The 20,222-nt window shown below is 44.4% G+C and overlaps 1 protein-coding gene across 1 annotated transcript in view; it reads left to right on the top strand.

Annotated features, from left to right (window-relative positions):
• Positions 1-14,524, top strand: part of LOC118400827 (neural-cadherin-like) — an 84,597-nt gene extending 70,073 nt beyond the window's left edge. Inside the window, exons 28-30 of the mRNA XM_052474619.1 lie at positions 3,100-3,350; positions 12,283-12,437; positions 13,150-14,524. Coding sequence (XP_052330579.1) covers positions 3,100-3,350; positions 12,283-12,437; positions 13,150-13,803 — 1,060 coding nt within the window. The 3' untranslated portion in view covers positions 13,804-14,524. The remainder of the gene's footprint in view (positions 1-3,099; positions 3,351-12,282; positions 12,438-13,149) is intronic.
• The last annotated feature ends 5,698 nt before the right edge of the window (positions 14,525-20,222 follow it).

Raw genomic sequence — 20,222 nt, 5'->3', positions numbered from 1 at the left:
TCAAAACCATAGTCCCCTCCAAGCTCAACACAAAACTAAGGACCCTGGGATGAAACAACTTCCTGACGGGCCACCCCAGGTGGTGAGGATAGGCAACAGCACATCCACCACGCTGACGCTCAACACGGGGGACCATCAGGGGTGCGTGCTTAGTCCCCTCCTGTACTCCCTTTTCACCCATGAATGCGTGGCCACGTACCACACCAACACCATTATTAAGTTTGCTGACGACAAACAGTGGTAGGCCTGATTACCGATGACTATGAGACTACAAGGAAGAGGTCAGAGAACTGGAAGTGTGGTGCCAGGACAACAACCTCTCCCACAACGTCGGCAAGACAAAGGAGCTGATCATGGATTACAGGAAATGGAGGGCTGAGCACAGTCCCATACACATCGACGGGGCTGTAGTGAAGCAGGTCAAGCTTCAAGTTCCTCTGTGTCCACATCATTAAGGAATTATCATGGTCCAAACACACCAACACAGTCATGAAGAGGGCGCGACAATGCACATTACTCCCCATGAGGCTGCACCATTGAGAGCATCTTGACTGGCTGCACCACCGCTTGGTATGGCAACTGCTTGGCATCTGACCATAAGACGCTGCGGAGGATAGTGCGTACAGCCCAGTACATCACTGGGGTCGAGCTCCCTGCCATCCAGGACTTCTATACCAGGCGGTGTCAGAGGAAGTCCCTAGAAATTGTCAAAGCCGCCCAAGTCTGACTGTTCACTCTGCTACAGCATGGCAAGAGGTACCGATGCACAGAGTCTGGAACTGACATGACCCTGAACAGCTTCTACCCCAAGGCATAATACTGCTAAATAGTTGGTCCGGGTAGCTATTAACTATCTGAATTGACCCACTTCGCACAAACTAATTTGACTTATCACATACGCTTCTGTTTCTGTTAATTATCTATCCTGTTGCCTAGTCACTTTATCCCTATACCTATATGTACATACACTACATGACTAAAAATATGTGGACACCTCTTCGATGAACCTCTCATTCCAAAATCATGGGCATTAATATGGCCTTGGTCCCCTTTTTGCTGCTATAACAGCCTTCACTCTTCTGGAAAGGTTTTCCACTAGATGTTGGAACATTGCTGCTGAGACATTCATTCAGTCACAAGCATTACTGAGGTCAGGCACTGATGTTGGGCGATTAGGCCTGGCTCACAGTCTGCATTCTAATTCATCCCAAAGGTGTTTGATGGGGTTGAGGTCAGGACTCTGTGCAGGCCAGTCAAGTTCTTCTTTGCCGATCTCGACAAACAATTTTTGTATGGATCTTGCTTTGTGCACGGGAGCATTGTCATGCTGAAACAGGAAAGGGGCCTTCCCCAAACTGTTGCCACAAAGTTGGAAGCACAGCATTGTCTAGAATGTCATTGTATACTGTAGTGTTAAGATTTCCCTTCACCAGAACTAAAGGGCCTAACCCAAACCATGAAAAACAGCCCCAGACCATTATTCCTCCTCCACCTAACTTTACAGTTGGCAGTTGGCTTTACACCACTCCAGCCGACGCTTGACATTGCGCATGGTGATCTCAGGCTTGTGTACGGCTGCTCGGCCATGGAAACCCATTTCATGAAGCTCCCAATGAATAGCTGACGTTGCTTCCAGAGGCAGTTTGGAACTCGTAGTGAGTGTTGTAACTGAAGACAGACTATTTCTATGCACTACACACTTCAGCCCTAGGCGGTCACGTTCTGTGTGCTTGTGTGGCCTACCACTTCGTGGCTGAGCCGTTGTTGATCTTAGATGTTTCCACTTCAAAATAACAGTAGACAGGGGTAGCTCTAGCAGCTAAGAAATTTGACTAACTGACTTGTTGGAAAGTTGGCATCCTATGACGGTGCCACGTTGAAAGTCACTGAGCTCTTCAGTAAGGACATTCTACTGCCAATGTTGATGAATGGAGATTGCGTGGCTGTGTGCTCGATTTTATACACCTGTCAACATGGGGTGCGGCTGAAATAGCCAAATCCACTAATTTGAAAGGGTGTCCATGTAAGGGTGTCAATATACTATATAGCCAAGTTATCATTACTCTGTGTATTTAATCTCTGCATTATTGGGAAGGGCCCTTAAGTAAACAATTCACTGTTAGTCTACACATGTTGATTCAGAATTATATGACAAATACAATTTCCAAAGCTTTCGCAGCATTAAGATCATCGTCATAACCTTCTAACGATGTATCTTTGGTAGCCAAGGTGTTTCCCAAAGCCTTCGTTCAAGACCATATAGCCAAAGCGCATCGTTAACATCACTTTATTCACTGAAAATCTTGGCTAAACAGAGAATCAAGATGTCTGACTGATAATCTGCCTGTCTATAAACTCAGAACAAAGTTAACTAAAAATAAAATGTTTCCAATGTATTTGCAATTGTTACAAACAAGTGAAGGATAAAAAATGTCTGAATTTTTTGGCCTCAATGTGTTTCATGATGTGTGACAACATGTGCGCAATGATGTGCCCAATCTATGATTTCGTACATAATTATTGGGTACGAGTAATAAGCTGCCTCAATAGCCTATTTGCAGCCGTAGGTGGGTAATATATCGTCATCAGTTTTGTGGAATAATTCCAATGTTAAGGTAAGATTTGGATGGAGAATACTTATTCAAGAACAGGGCTGCTTTTCTTTAGATCCTATCAGTATCGACACATGGCCTAACAACGCACTTAGCGAACACCCCCCCACCCCTGCAATGACTCATCTCTTTAGAGAATCCTTGCGGTGTGCCAACCTGAGTAAATAAAGCTAACCGTAGTGACAGGGAGTGTCTAGGCTGCAGCGTCTTTAAACTCCCCTGGACTCCAGTGTTTCCTGTCATCCCTAGCTGGGATCAGAGCATGTGAAACATCTCTGAGGCCTTTCATCACCATGGGATGTCCACTCGGGGTACTTAGTAGCCAGTTTCCACATCGAATGCTGACTTGTATCATGGGTGACCTGGCTGAGAGTTTCACAGTGCCAGGACGGCTATTCCTATCCCTTATAACTACAAGTTATTTCCATCCAGATCAGGTGAATGAATCACACTCTCCACAACCTCTTCCTTATTTGCATCCCCACAGGTGCCCCCCTGGTCACATGACGAAGGAGAATGACTCGAGCAAAGTGTGTGTCTACACGCTGTGCGTCAGCAGGCCCTGTCGCCACGGCACCTGTGTGGCTCACTCGCCTGCCAAGTACTCGTGTCACTGCTCCGAGGGCTACCGTGGGCGCCACTGTGAGGTCTCTCTGACGCTCTACCACAACAACGACAACAACACTCTGAGCCTCAGCTCTGCGTTTGCCATCAGTATCTGTGTCCTGGCCTTCCTAGGTAACTATATTGACTACGTTGTCTACTACCTGTGAAAATGCCATCTTTCACCTTTACTCTCTGATTTGGTTTGATCTGGTTTTGGTTGTGGGTGGGTGTTCACAAATCTTCACTGAGTGTACAAGCCATTAGAAACAACATTTCCTTGACATGATCCCTTATTGATGGTAACTGGTAAATTCACTTAAATCAGTGTAGATGAAGGGGAGGAGACAGTTTAAAGAAGGATTTTTAAGTCTTGAGACAATTGAGACATGGACTGTGTATGTGTGCCATTCAGAGGGTGAATGGGCAAGACAAAATATTGAAGTGCCCTTGAACAGGGTATGGTAGTAGGTGCCAGAAGCACTGGTTTGAGTGTGTCAAGAACTGCAACACTGCTGGGTTTTTCACGCCCAACAGTTTCCCGTGTGTATCAAGAATGACCCACTACCCAAAGGACATCTAGCCAACATGACACAACTGTGGCAAGCATTGGAGTCAACAGGGGGCAGCATCCCTGTGGGATTTTTAGGGAGAGTTTGAAATTGTGAGAATTTGCTCCGGACAACGGCATTTCATGGCTAATGACGTGTTGATATACTATCTTGGGGGCCGACCTCCAACCATGTTTTTATTTTAGAGGGGTTGGGGGGCCCCAAAGCTTGTGCCCCCCTCGCCTTGCGTGGGCTGCGGGGTTGTGTGCTATGAAAGAGATTTTAACCCAATAATGGTTTAATTGAAGACGTTTAAGCTGCCTATCAATCATTGTTTTTTCAACCAGTGGACAGCTAGAGAAAAATGCGCTCTCGCAACAGCTATATAGTGCAGATCCAGCCTATGTAATAAAAGTTTGAGGCAGTTCCTCCCTTCTAAACTCGATGGTATTGTACTCCATACTGTCAAAAAGGAGTTTGATTTAAGGCCACGAGTGGTGTTTTTATTGCTCAATCTAATTAATGCTGATTAAAAAATATGTATCCATATGCCTAACCTCATGCACCAAAAATTATCAACATTTAAAGTGTTACCAACAAAAAAGTAAACAATAGGCCAATAACCAATGTAGCATATAACATAATTTTTTTTCTAGATGCAAACAGTACTTTTCGGTAATGCTCAAAGCATGCCATTTCACGAGAGCAACATTTATTTTTCAACTCAAAGCAATTAGCCCAATCAGTCCTCCATGACAACAAAATCATAATCAGTAATAACTCCTTCGTTTTGTGGTTATTCTCAGGTAAAACAATTTGGCTAATCTATATTCCCATATTTCCATTTATTTTTCTTGAAGATCAAGAGGTATTAAATTAATTGTAATGACTGGAAATCTGACAGACTTTTTTAAATGTAAAGATAGAGCCTAATCATATTATTATTTGTAGTAGAAAGCAATGGGTTAGAACAAGCCTACATAACCAACCCATAAAGTAAAATGCAACATTATATTTATGGGTAATTCAAAAGTGATGTTACTGATTACAATTTTGGACAGGTAACTAGTAACTACAATGATTATATTTAGAAAGTAACCTACCCAGCTGGCTGGATACGCAGATTTCTAGTTCTGAAAACTGGAAGCTTCAATTGGTGAGGTGTGTCTACCAGGGGAGGCTGGTGAGAGAGCTATAGGAGGACAGGCTCATTGTAATGGCTGGAGTGGAGTAAATGGAACAGTATCAAACACATCCATCATATGGAAACCACATGTTTGACTCCATTCCATTTATTCCATTCCAGCCATTACAATGAGCCCATCCTCCTATAGCTCTTCTCTCCAGCCTCCTCTGGTGTCTACCTGGTAATAGGTTATTGCAGTACCCAAAACCATCTGTGATTTTATTTGGCCATGGGGAAAGAGCTACTGCGTAAATACTGCAATGTGGATTTGATGGAATTGAGCCCCAAGTGTTCTTAGTATGGATCTCATGAGCTGTGAGTGGCCTCAGTCAGTGGGGCTGCATGGGTCCTGGCTAGAAACATAGATTTTGATAATTCTATGAGCCACAATGAAACACCCAAAGCTTTCGCTGAGTTACAGTTCAAAAAGTTTGGGGACCCCTCAGTCATGGCCGCCTGTAGTTTGTCTTTCTTGATGTTCGTGATGTGAATTCAGACTATTATTTGTCATCCTCCTTTCCCTTACTTTTTTTTTATCTCGTCTGTTTGTCATTCCAGTCTTGTTACGTCCATTTATGTCTGATTTGATCTCCCTCTGTATTTCTTTGTTATTTACTTTCTCCTACCGTTTTCATCTAACCTAAATGTGTCCATGTTTGCTGCTGACACATAGTAAGGTGTGTTGGTGTGTCCAGTGCAGCGGGCCATCTCTCCATAGAGCTACTTGTAATACTGTTTATGAGTCTCTCTGTCAAAAGCAGGGTTATAAATTGGTCTGACGATTCAACACACAGTCTCTGCTACCTCTATAAGTAATTCAACAGCACAATACTTCCCCGGGGCATGTGGCTGGTGTATTGCAACAGCCACATGAGGTACAGATCAAATGCTATACTTCAATATTTGATATGATAATTACAAAGATACCAAACGGAGGCCTTGAAATCACTCACGGACATTCATGTGTTGAATATGTAAATGAAACTGCATGTTGCAGTCATCTAATGTACCTAGTAGTTACTCTAGTTCCTGGAATTTATCACCTGCACTCGAACTTTTGACCTTTTGAATTTGGCGAATTCCTGAATATATCAAAATAGAAATCGGAGGTCACCAAGAGTTTACATGAACTTTTCTTGAAACATCTCTGTGATGGGAAATACAGCTCAGTAGCAAGCAACACCTTCTGTCTCTAGCATGACTAAGGCTACAGTTCTTAGACTGGGCTGTCTGTAACTGGATACTGCGGTTAGAGGTCCTTTGATAACTGTTCAGGTTTTAAGTTGTTCTCCTACTTTAAGTCCTAACTGAGGGAGCGAGTCAGCATCAGACAAGGCATGTTGGAGATGACAGAGTTGTCTGTGTGTGTGTGCGCGCAAGTGACAAACAAACGCCTGGACAAAAAGTCACAGACAACACACATCCCCCACAACACACTGAGGCGGGCTGATGGCCTGCTGCTTAATTCAACTGGAACTCTCCGTCTTTTCTCCTCTGCCTCAAACTCCAATAAAAGTTTAAGTGATCATCCATAATTCAGATTTACATAACCCCTCACAGACTGGCTGATTGCCAAGTTCAACATGTGCCACTGACAGAACCAGAGACAGGCAACATTTGCCATCTAAGTATGCTTCATTAGGCCTGTTGAATGGGTTTCAAATTCAGCACTGAAACGCTTTATTGTCCATTACATTGACATTTTTACTGTGTGTCGTTGGATTTGATATTCAATGAAGAGGACATTTCCTTTCCATATAGAATGGAGGTAAATAGTTGTTAAAGTGACTGTATTTTTGAACATACTTTTCTTAATAAAACCTCACAGCATTTCCCTTCTCTCATCTGTCTTTGTCTTGTCCTTTGTTTCTCCTTTTATATTTTCCCTCCATGTTATATGTTGTGTAATAACCTTTACTTTCAGACATGCATCAACAATGTCAACATACATTTTTGCATCTTGCTATACACTGAGTGTACAAGATATAAAAAATGCCTTCCTAATATTGAGTTGCACCCCATTTGGCCCTCAGAACAGCCTTAATTTGGCAGGGCATGGACTCTACAAGGTGTCGAAAGTGTTCCACAGGGATGCTGGTCCATGTTGACTACAATGCTTCCCACAGTTGTGTCAAGTTGGCTGGATGTCCTTTTGGTGGTGGACCATTCTTGATACACACAGGAAACTATTGAGCGTGAAAAACCCAGCAGCATTGCAGTTCTTGACACAAACCAGTGCACATGGCAGCTACTACCATACCCCGTTCAAGGGCAGTTAAATCTTTTGTCTGTAGCCATGAAATATTTTGAAATGCTCACGTCTGTAGCCATGAAATGCTTTGAAAGGCTTGTCATGGCTCACATCAACACCATTACCCCAGAAAATCTAGACTCACTCCAATTTGCATACCGCACCAACAGAGCCACAGATGATGCAATCTCTATTGCACTCCACACTGTCCTTTCCCACCTGGACAAAAGGAACACTTATGTGAGAATGCTGTTCATTGACTACAACTCAGCGTTCAACACCATAGTACCCTCAAAACTCATCACTAAGCTAAGGATCCTGTTACTAAACACCTCCCTCTGCAACTAGATCCTGGACTTGCTGATGGGCTGCCCCTAGGTGGTAAGGGTAGGTAACAACACATCCGCCACACTGATCCCCAACACGGAGGCCCCTCAGGGGTGCGTGCTCAGTCCCCTCCTGTGCTCCCTGTTCACTCATGACTGCACAGCCAGGCACGACTCCAGCACCATCATTACGTTTGCTGATGACACAACAGTGGTAGGCCTGATCACCAACAACGATGAGACAGCCTATAGGGAGCAGGTCAGACACCTGACCATGTGGTGCCAGGACAACAACCTCTCCCTCAATGTGAGCAAGACAAAGGAGATGATTGTGGACTACAGGAAAAAGAGGACCGAGCACGCCCCCATTCTCATCGACGCGGCTGCAGTGGAGCAGGTTGAGAGTTTCAAGTTCCTTGGCGTCCACATCATCAACAAACTAACACACAATGACACATTGACTCTGTACCGGTACCCCCTGTATATAGCCCCACTATTGTTTTTTACTGCTGCTCTTTAATTATTTGTCGTTCTATCTCTTACTTCTTTTGGGGGTATTTTCTTAAAACTGCATTGTTGGTTAAGGGCATGTAAGTAAGCATTTCACTGTTGTATTTGGCACATGTGACAAATACAATTTAATTTGATTTCAAATCAAATCAAATGTATTTATATAGCCCTTCATACATCAGCTGATATCTCAAAGTGTTGTACAGAAACCCAGCCTAAAAACCCAAACAGCAAGCAATGCAGGTGTAGAAGCACGGTGGCTAGGAAAAACTCCCTAGAAAGGCCAAAACCTATGAAGAAACCTAGAGAGGAACCAGGCTATGTGGGGTGGCCAGTCCTCTTCTGGCTGTGCCAGGTGGAGATTGTAACAGAACATGGCCAAGATGTTCAAATGTTCATAAATGACCAGCATGGTCAAATAATAATAATCACAGGCAGAACAGTTGAAACTGGAGCAGCAGCACGGCCAGGTGGACTAGGGACAGCAAGGTGCCATCATGTCAGGTAGTCCTGAGGCATGGTCCTAGGGCTCAGGTCCTCCGAGAGAGAGAAAGAAAGAGAGAAAGAGAGAATTAGAGAGAGCATACTTAAATTCACACAGGACACCGGATTGGACAGGAGAAGTACTCCAGATATAACAGACTGACCCTAGCCCCCCGACACATAAACTACTGGAGCATAAATACTGGAGGCTGAGACAGGAGGGGTCAGTGTGTCACTGTGTCACTGTGGCTCCATCCGAGAACACCCCCGGACAGGGCCAAATAGGAAGGATATAACCCCACCGACTTTGCCAAAGCACAGCCCCCACAGAGGGATATCTTCAACCACCAACTTACCATCCTGAGACAAGGCCGAGTATAGCCCACAAAGTTCTCCGCCACGGCACAACCCAAGGGGGGGAGGGGCGCCAACCCAGACAGGTAGATCACATCAGTGACTCAACCCACTTAAGTGACGCACTCATCCTAGGGACGGTATGAAAGAGCCCTAGTAAGCCAGTGACTCAGCCCCTCAGATTTGAATGGCACACATACCAAATCCATGTCTCAATTGTCTCAAGGATTAAAAATCCTTCTTTAAACATTTAACCTAACATCCAAAGAACCCCATGGTTGGTGGCGAACCTCAAAGCAGCATCATGGAGGATGGATAGGAGCTGTGTGTCTGTGTGTGTCTGCATGTTTAGAGATATAACAACACCAGCATTGCCACTGTCAGCTGTGTGTCTGTGTGTGTCTGAATGTTTAGAGATATAACAACACCAGCACTGTCAGCTGTGTGTCTGTGTGTGTCTGAATGTTTAGAGATATAACAACACCAGCACTCTCAGCTGTGTGTCTGAATGTTTACAGATATAACAACACCAGCACATTCAGCTGTGTGTCTGTGTGTTTAGAGATATAACAACACCAGCACTCTCAGCTGTGTGTCTGAATGTTTACAGATACAACAACACCAGCACATTCAGCTGTGTGTCTGTGTGTTTAGAGATATAACAACACCAGCACTGTCAGCTGTGTGTCTGAATGTTTAGAGATATAACAACACCAGCACTGTCAGCTGTGTGTCTGCATGTTTAGAGATATAACAACACCAGCACTATCAGCTGTGTGTCTGTGTGTGTCTGAATGTTTACAGATATAACAACACCAGCACTATCAGCTGTGTGTCTGCATGTTTAGAGATATAACAACACCAGCACTGTCAGCTGTGTGTCTGAATGTTTACAGATATAACAACACCAGCACTATCAGCTGTGTGTCTGTGTGTGTCTGAATGTTTACAGATATAACAACACCAGCACTATCAGCTGTGTGTCTGCATGTTTAGAGATATAACAACACCAGCACTGTCAGCTGTGTGTCTGTGTGTGTCTGAATGTTTACAGATATAACAACACCAGCACTATCAGCTGTGTGTCTGTGTGTGTCTGAATGTTTACAGATATAACAACACCAGCACAGCCACTGTCAGCTGTGTGTCTGTGTGTGTCTGCATGCGCACGCGTGTGTTTGTGTGGACACTTGTCTGTCATGTGTGTTTTTCCTTGTCTGTCCGTGTCTGTATCTGTGAATCCGCAAGCGTGTGTGTGTCACAGGATGGTGCTGAGGGGAGGAGGGGTCATAATAAGGTCGGGAATAGAGTGAATGGTATCGAACTCGTGTACTATTCCATGTATGCCGTTACAGCCATTACCATGAGCCGTCCTCCCCAATTAAGGTGCCACTGGGCGCCTGTGGTGTGTGTGTGTTTGTCCTTCTGTGTGCGTGTGTTTGTGTGTGTGTGAGTGCGTGCGTGCGTGTGTGTGTGTTCGTCTGACTCTGTGCGTGTGATAAAGCACCACTGCTGGGCGTGTTGACTGATTGGCCCGGAGAGGTGTGTTTGATGTGAGGTTCAGGTGATTGGAGGTGTGTGTGGATAAAAAAGAAAATGGTAAGCACTGTGGAGGTGGTAATATTGTGGCTGAGGGGGGAGTTCTGAGTACTGCTGGGATCCCAGCTCATCTGGATTCCATCGTGTTTCTCTGGGTCTGTATGGCACAGTGGAGGGGGCATGCAGCAAGGTTAGCTGATCAATAGAACCTGACAATAAACCTACCTCCAGCACACACTGAGTAGGCATAGCTGGAGGTCTACCTTTTCCACTTGTTGCAGTCGATGTTAGCTGGTTACAGATCTGTTTGTGCTCTCTTTCCAATTCCTATGGTCCTGTGGCCATTGTCATGCTACAATTACAACAGAAGTTGACAAGAGAGCATAAACCGATCTGGAACCAGGCTAAATCAAAGTTAGGAAGAGTCAGATAACGCGTTCCGGTGCCTCATGATGGACCTGGATGATAGAAATATAATCATATAGAATATAAATATTTAACGATTTATGGATGCCTTAAGTAGAGACAAATAATTCAAAGTCAAATTCCAGCCACAGACCGTGAGTAATTTTCAAACCACAATTATATGAAATGTATTTTTGCTGATTTTGAAAACCTTTTCAGTTGAGTGACCTTGACGGGTGTCACATGTGTTCAGTAAACCATTACTTAAGTCCAATGTAACTGCTGCAATGCACCCCTCAATTATTAAATGGATGAGCCGATGCTTCCAACCAAAAGGCGAGTTCTGATGCATCACCTTTAGAGTGAGAGATAAAAGCCGTGCAGAGTCAAAAGAGACACGGAGAATGAAGGAAAGAAACACAAAGAGACTAACAAGAATGAGCGAAAGATGGAGAGAAAGAGACAGATAAAGAAAGGAGAAAAGGAGGCGAGATGGAGATGGCAGACAGTAGAAGAAATATTGTTAGGGATGAATGGCTTTTAAAGGTCAGCACAGCATACTGTATAATTCAACACATAGATGTGATTGATGTCAGTGCTCTAGCAGCGTTCACACAATGCTATTACAACATTCCTACAACACTCCCTCGATATTCCTGGGAGCTCTGGCCACAGTGGCTTTGGCTTGGACATGCAGAGAGTGTTGGTTTTTTGAAGAGAAGTGTAAGGGGTGTCGTCTTTGATATAGGATAGAAAATACAGGAGAACGTGGTGTCTCAGTCTCTGTTGCTTTGTCTTATAGCTCCGGGTCCTCATTAGTCTTGATAAGGACAGACTGACTGGATTATTGCATAGAACAATGTGGTGGTAATTTACTCCACAAGGATCATATGTGTTTACTGATGTTTTCTTTACAAAACAAGACCAGTTTAGTGCTATTGGGTATCCAATTTACTGTATCGGTGTATGTATGTTGGCCATTTTGGTGTCAGAAATATTTTCTAGAGCCTGGGGCTGGTCTAGTGGGCTGTGCTGCTGCCTGGCACATGCAGCACATATAACACACATGTTGGCGTGATATTGAATCCCACTGCCCCCAGTCTGTCCATCTATCTATGTATCTCTCTCCACCTCGCTCGAGGCCTATAAGTGGACTACAACGGATCTTTTTACACAGGCAGACCAAATCTCTTCCCACTAATTGGTATTTTGACTAATCAGATTGACTAATAGCGCTGCATGTGTCAACGCAGCCAATTTGGTGCACAAAATGTGGCTATCTGGTTCTCTCCCCTCCAATCCAAGCCTCACTATCCATTTCATGTCATATCATTGCACACTCTGTCTAGGACACTGCCATTTTTTATGTACATTTCTAACTGATAGAACATTGGGTGAAACCTTCTACCCCTCTCCCCCGGTCCGCTGCCCACCTCCCAACGTGCTCTCTGTCCCCGCCCAGTGCTGATGATGGGCCTGTCCCTCTACTCCTGCTGGAGGAGACACAAGGGCCTGAAGGAGGGCATCTACCACGTATCCGCACACCACGGAGAATGGGAGGACATCCGAGAGAATGTGCTCAACTATGACGAGGAGGGTGGAGGGGAGCAGGACCAGGTACAGATACAGACTCTGAATCCCAGTATGTCCTTCAGCACAACTACCATTATCTCTCCATAACCTATGAGTCATAAGACCACTACAATACAGAATACAGTGGAATACAACTTGATCGATTCCCTTAGGGCAATTAGGATCACACCTCACAGACACAGGAGAAACCATACAAACCATAGATAAGCAAACAGTATATAAACCAAGCAAGGCGTGGGAAGATTCACAGAGTCACAGTTCACATAGTGAGTGTTCGTCTGGCAGCTCTACCAAACCTGGTGGACTGGTGTTGGTAGAGGCTTGGAAATGAACCATCCTAGCAGAATCATTTGGAAAATGATGTCAGAGACCAATAATCCTTAATAATGCCTGTATTTGCTTTAATAGCACTTTTTCCCCCCACTGCAATTAGATAATTAATTACAAGGCCAATCAATGGGGCTGTTGCTGCCAACATTGCCACTTAGGCCTCATGCTTTTTTCTTAGGTAGAATAAAATATCCTCTCCAGTCAAAAGCACAGCAGACTTGCATTTTTCATAGTCAAATATGATTATAAATTCAGGTCCTGCTGTTGAGTGTTTTCTATTAATCTCTTCGTTTTTATAAGCAGCTCATCTCTAATCAACTCTCTCTAATCTTCTTCATCTCTCTTTCCCTCTCTCTCTCTGTCTTTGTCTCACCCTCTCTGTCTCTTTCCCTATCTCACTCTCCAGAATGCCTTCAACATGGTGGAGTTACAGAGGTCTCTGCGGCCCAGTCCAGCCCAGTCACTTTGGTACAGCTACCCACAATGCATCATACCCTCATCCTACCCTCAGACGACCAAGCCCCCAGACACGAAGAATGGGACCAAACCAAAAGGACCAAACGGATCCAAAAACGGCAGCACAGCAATCGCCCTGCGCCTGGCCCACCCTCCGTCCGGGTCAGCCACCCTCACCTCTCCCATTGCAATGCGGCGTTCCCACAAGTCCCTGTCCTTCTCCAGTCAGGACCTGGCCCGCTACCTGTGTGAGGTCATCAGGGACACAGACCACTCCACAGGGGACAACCCCGGCTACATGACCTCACTGCGTCCCCTGTCCAATAAGGCGCAGCGTGGCAGGCTGGCCGTGCGCTCGCTCAGCTCCCTCAGCGATGAAGGTCAGGGGTCGGAGGTTAGGGTTCATGGGGGTCAAGAGAGCCTGAAAGGTCAGAGATCCCAGAGCCCACGGCTGGACAGGCTCAAAGCCCTGCGAGCTGTTGCCAGTGAACTCAGAGTGGACGGTGCTGTGGACTCTGCTGCCGCCAAGAGCACAGAGGGACAGAAGGACAAAGTAAAGGATAGAGAGTGCAGGGCGCAGCCCAACTGTGAGAAGAGCGGATGAGACTGGAGTCAGAATACAGCAGATTGGAATTCACACTTGGATACTGAGTTCAAGGATATTGGGGAGAGGATGTTCAAAGGCAGCATCTTAAAAATTGGAAGTTGTGAAATGTTTATATCGATTAATCCAATGATGGTGTTGGGGGAAAAACCAAAGGAGAAGAAATATTTAAGAAATGTACATTTCTGATCCGTAACCCCTTTGAAAAGTATTCTACGGGTGGATTGTGGGAAAGATGTGATGCTTTAACTTGATATTATATATTTTACAACCAATCTGGAAAAGTATAACCTTTTTCTTGGCAATGCCCTGTATATACTCAATATGGAAAGCACCTTTTGACCCTTTGGTAACACCAAAACTGCATTAACTTTGAACAGAAAGCCTCACAAAAACATATGTAAAAGAAGGCAAAAGTATGTGTTGATCATTATCGTAATATAAATTCTGTGAAAAAAATGTGTTTGTTTTGATTTAATTCTAATAAATATCTTTGATAATATTTTAGTTATGAGATTGTTTCCTTAAAGAAATCAAAAAAGATTTGTGAATTCATGTTAGTGATAAACTAAGCCAATTACTATCTTTGAACTTCTTTTTTTGATCAAATATTTTTTTTTCACCATCCCATTTTCTTTATCAAAAGCTATGCTGGGTAAATGCATGCCTGTATTCGTCAGCAAGTTAAGTACCTCAATACAGACTTGTTATGCTCCACCTCTTATTTACTGATTCATAACGCTGTCTAAATATTATATGCTATTAAAACCCACTTGTCTAGACTGGAAAGTGTTTGGGTTGAGAACCAGGACCAGTGTGTCCCAATATCTTGACTCTGACTACCTCAATCCCCTGCTTATTGTCTCTCAAACTGTTCAACCATGAACACGGGCTGTTGACCCAGGTTGGAAATTCAGCTGAAAAAGCTGCTAGCATTGCTATAAAAGGAAGTTTAGAATCCAACACAACATGGATAAGGTAAGAACCCAGAAAACACAACCACCACACAACGTCACCTTCAATGTTGTGGGACTTAATGTGCCATCACCCCGAGGGTTTGAAAAGGAATCCAATGTCCAACATGTGACTCTAGCGGCTAGCAACAAGCTACAGTATATTAAAATATGATGATGATTATGAAAATAGGGTGGCAGGTAGCCTAGTGGTGAGAGCGTTGTGCCAGTTACCGAAAGGTTGCTAGAACGAATCCCCGAGCTGACAGAGTAAAAATCTGTCGTTTTGCCCCTGAACAAGGCAGTTAACCCACTGTTCCTAAGCCGTCATTGTAAATACAAATTTGTTCTTAAGTGGCTTGCCTAGTTAAATAAATAAAATATTTTAAAAAATGATAATGATGAGTTCATTCCTGCTCCATAATTAATCATTCATGTCCTGTACCCAAACCTTGTTGACCCTTTGGAATCCTCTGAGATGCACTTATAAAGTAAGTAGCTCCCGGCGGACTGACCTCTTTAATCCTCAATTGCCCTGCAGGACTTGAGTTAAAGGCAGTGGCAGTGGGGCTCATCGTAGGGGAAGGAAGTAGTGCTGCTTTCATAGAAATATAATTACTAAAATGGACCAAAGCCCCTCAGACCACAGCAATTTGACTGCATCCTCAGGAGTAACTATAATTCTGTTACTTTTGTGCTGCTCTTGATAAGTGTACCAACCTGCTTAAAACAACAGGTTGTTTAGGGATGCATGAGCTTTAGAGGAGGCCTTTCATCTGCCATCTAGACAGGGAACAAGTGCTTAGCCATGTCAGTGATGTCACACGTAATGAATGGCCTTGCTTTGAAGCACGCATAGACCCATAAGCCTTGGAGACAAATTATAAAAGCACAATTCAGACGGAAATAGCGGCTTCAAGTTCAAACATCCCCAAGACTTATGTAGCTACAACATAAGCCTTGCTACTGTAACACATTGTAACCTCTATTTCTTTACCAAGCAGCATCTCTGTCTTGAGTTCAGTCTTGAATATGCCTCTTACTATACCCCCATCTAGTGGTAATTTCTTAGAATGACATGTCCTCATAATTTGTTCTTCAACACATGCAGTTCTCCAATTGACCACTACACGGCAGTGCTAGTCCATAAACTAGACAGCCGGATCAGGAGCAAGCCTGTAAGAGTGACAAAATATGTCTCCCAAATGTTGAAGTTATGTATGTACAGAAAGACATGTCTAGACAAAAGTATATTTTTATATTTAAAGCCATCGTATCAGATCCAAATGGTTTCATTCCAAATGTTTACGTCAACATAAATCTGTGGCGTTCCCGACTGTAGGCCTCTAGATGCAAGCCAGGATATCTCTTAAAACAGTTTATCTGATCCATCAGAAAGGGGCAATATCTTGGTCACTCAGGTGATGTGCTGCAGCAAGACTATCAAGATGATGAGGCCTCAGTAAAAAATGGACAGGGAGAAGAGAGAAACGTGTGAGAGGGGAAGTGGTTAGTGAGGAAGTGGAGGAGGGGAGAGGAGGGCTGCTGCTTGATGTGACAGCTGGAGATTGTGGGAATGAGGGGTGACCTAGCCAGAGCCCCAGCCAGTCAGTCAATAGACACTCCCACAGACTGTGTGCCCCCTACTCACTCCTGTGTCATCACACTGTGTGTGTGTGTGTGTGTGTGTGTGTGTGTGTGTGTGTGTGTGTGTGTGTGTGTGTGTGTGTGTGTGTGTGTGTGTGTGTGTGTGTGTGTGTGTGTGTGTGTGTGTGTGTGTGTGTGTGTGTGTGTGTGTGTGCGTGCGTGCGTGTGCTCGCATGTTTGTGTGTGCAAATGTTTACATATATCCCCGGGCTATGGATCCAGGGATGTGACATTACGAAGGCCCCCTGTGTCAGTCGTGCAAAAACGTGGGATGTGTGTCAGCTCTACTGACAAATGCACTCATCCTCCTGCCTGCTAACGCCGGCTGCAAATGCGGGACATGTCTTCTGACAGAGCGACACAGCGACAAGGCCTACACGACAACACAGTGACAGTCAGACAAAACACAAGCAGTCAGGTTTGATATGAGGGGCTCACAGACAAGACACAAGGGTTGGTGGACATGCTGGGAGGGTGAGTGAAAGCCACTCTGATGTCAACCCATCTGGAGACACAGTGCTGTACACTGGCCCAGCTGCACTTGACTGACATCCCTTTGTTCTCACAGGAGAAGAATCAAGAAGTTTTCATAAGAATTTAGGGTATTTGCTTTGTATGGAAGAGGACCGATTAAGGTAATCCACAGACTGTAGATCTGAGCTGCAGATACGGGACTTTTACAGTCATGTCATACTGTATCCCTGTGTGTATATCTGGCAATACGTCTACAGATGGCAGTCTAATCCACATCTGAGTGTCACACAACGGCTCTGTGCTTCCCTAGATGTCCTCAATTTTCTTCACTCTGGGAACTTTACCAGCGTGGCTGATTACCAACTTTACCAGCGTGGCTGAGCTCTAACATGTACCAACGATGTTATTGGGATTGTCTAATGCCACAAGCCTGATTGATTCTAGAAGCAGCTTGTATTCATTATACAGTATCTCCTCAGGCTAGCTGAGTTAGCGTTCACCTCTGTAGTAAACCACTGTTGGATATCCCCCTCATTTCTCAGAAGAGTATTTGCATTTGATCTTTTTCCGACGCTTCTTGATTACTTCGGATTCGTTCATTCATTATCAGAGTGGTGTTGTCGATAAGCTCCATGTCTGTCAGTCGATGTCGAATGTGAGTCATTCTGTGGTCCTTCTGTGGCTCAGTTGGTAGAGCATGGCGCTTGTAATGCCAGGGTAGTGGGTTCGATTCCCGGGACCACCCATACGTAGAATGTATGCACACATGACTGTAAGTCGCTTTGGATAAAAGTGTCAGCTAAATGGCATATATTATTATTATATATTATATTGTCAAGTTCAGTAAGAACACATTGGCGTCGAAAGTGAAACATTCTGTTGTCTCACGTAAAGTACCATTTTGTGGTTACGCAGCACAGCCATCGGTCATGGAGGAAGAGGAGGGAGGAGAGGAGGAGAGGACAGGCGGTTGGGCCTGACAGATGGGCTTAGTGAGTGAATCATTGACAGGTTCCTGCTAACGGATGCTGGGGCCATCAATAGCTCAAAGCCCCCGTGATGAATTACTGTAGAAAAACTATGCTGACCGAGCAAAGGCGCTTTTACTGTTTTCTTTATCGCTTTGGTGCAATTTTCACAAGTATGTGGTACATTTTCACAACTCTCAGTACAAAACTCAAAACAGACCATTTTAAAAACGCTAAGCACATTTTCAATTGACACTAAGTACAACACACACAATCATACAGTCACTTTTTCACCAAACTTTCACAAAAAAGTGTTTAATCGAGAAATACATTGCAATACACATTCATAAAAAGTAATAGACTTTCACAATACAATGCTCAAATAACTTTTGATGATATTATTTTCTGTTAAAACACATTTTACTATTACTTAATCCGATTGCTCTTGATTGATGATCACTTAAACATTTTGTCAACAAGGTAACCTGCCTAAATGACACTATGTAGCACTCACATCTGTAATTATGTAGTGCTTTGAAAGTCTGGTCATGACACACAACACCATCATCCCAGACACCCTGGACTCACTCCAATTCACATACCGCCCCAAAAGATCTGCAGATGGCACAATCTCAATCTTTACACTGCCCTCTCCCACCTGGACAAGAGGGGAGATATGCTGTTCATAGACTACAGCTCAGCGTTCAACACTATAGTCCCCTCCAAGATCATCAGTAAGCTTGGGACCCTGAGACTTAACCCTGGACTTCCTGACGGGCCGGCCCCAGGTGATTGAGGTCAGGCGACAACACCTCTGCCACGCTAACCCTCAACACTAGGGACCCTCAAAAATGTGTGCTTAGTCCCCTCCTGTACTCCCTGTTCACCCACGACTGCGTGGCCATGTACGACTTTTACACCATCATCAAGTGTGCTGACGACACGGTGGTAGGCCTGATCACCGACGGCGATGACTCAGCCTACAAGTAGGAGGTCAGAGACTTACCAGTGTGGTGCCAGGACAACAACCTCTACCTCAACGTCAGTAAGACCAATGAGCTGATCATGAACTATATGAGAAAGAGGGGAAAGAACGCCCGCGTCCACATCGATAGTGCTGTTGTAGAACTGGTCAAGTTCCTTTACTAAGGACTTAACATGGTCCACACACACCGGCACAGTCGTGAGGAGGGCACTGCAGCGCCTCTTCCCCCTAAGGAGGCTGAAAAGATTTGGCATGGGCACTCAGATCCTCAAAAAGTTCTACAGCTGCACAATCGACAGCATCTTGATTGGCTGTATCACCGCTTGGTATGGCAAATGCACCGCACTTGACCGCAAAGCGCTACTCAAGGTGATGCGGACAGACCAGTACATAACTGGGGTCGAGCTCCCTGCCATCCAAGACCTCTATATCAGACGTGTCAGAGGAAGGCCCGAAAAATTGCCAAAAACTCCAGCCACCCTAGCCATAGACTGTTCGCTCTGATACCATCTAGCAAAAGGCTTCGAGACAGCTTCTACCCCCAAGCCATAAGACTGCTAAATAGCCAGACGCTAAATAGTCAATTAATGGTACCCAAACTATCTTCACTGACCCCACGTACACTCACTAGACTATATATACAAACTATACACACACTCACACACACTACAATGACAATCTCACACAAAACCCAAACATATTCACATACACTACACGCTGCTGCTACTCTGTTCTTTATTTTGACTCTAATTATTATCTATCCGGATGCCTTTGTGTAATATTGAACAAAAATATAAAAGGCAAAAAGTAACAATTTTGACTATTTTACTGAGTTAAAGTTCATACAGTACATGGAAATCAGTCAATTGAAATGAATTCATTAGGCATGATCTATGGATTTCACATGACTGGGCAGGGTCACAGCCACTTGGGAGCCAGGCCCAGCCAATCAAAATGAGTTTTCCCCCACAAAATGGCATTATTACAGACTTAAATACTCCTCAGTTTCATCAGCTGTCTGGTTGGCTGGTCTCAGATGAGCCCGCCGCGTGGTGTGCGCTTTTGAGGCCGGTTGGACGTACTGCCAAATTCTTAAAACGACTTTGGAGGCAGCTTATAGTAGAGAAAAAAACATTAAATTATCTTGCAACAGCTCTGGTGGACATTCCTGCAGTCAGCATGCTAATTGCACCCTCCCTCAAAACTTGAGACATCTGTGGAATTGCGTTGTGTGACTACAAACTACACATTTTAGAGTGGCCTTTTATTATCCCCTTCACGTGCACCTGTATAATGATCATGCTGTTTAATTAATCAGCTTCTTGATATGCCACACCTGTCACGTGGATGGATTAGCTGGGCCAAGGAGAAATGCTCACTAACAAGGATGCA

The sequence above is a fragment of the Oncorhynchus keta genome, chromosome 22 (assembly GCF_023373465.1).
Source record: "Oncorhynchus keta strain PuntledgeMale-10-30-2019 chromosome 22, Oket_V2, whole genome shotgun sequence".
NCBI lineage: Eukaryota > Metazoa > Chordata > Actinopteri > Salmoniformes > Salmonidae > Oncorhynchus > Oncorhynchus keta.
This window is presented reverse-complemented; position numbering and strand designations above follow the sequence as displayed.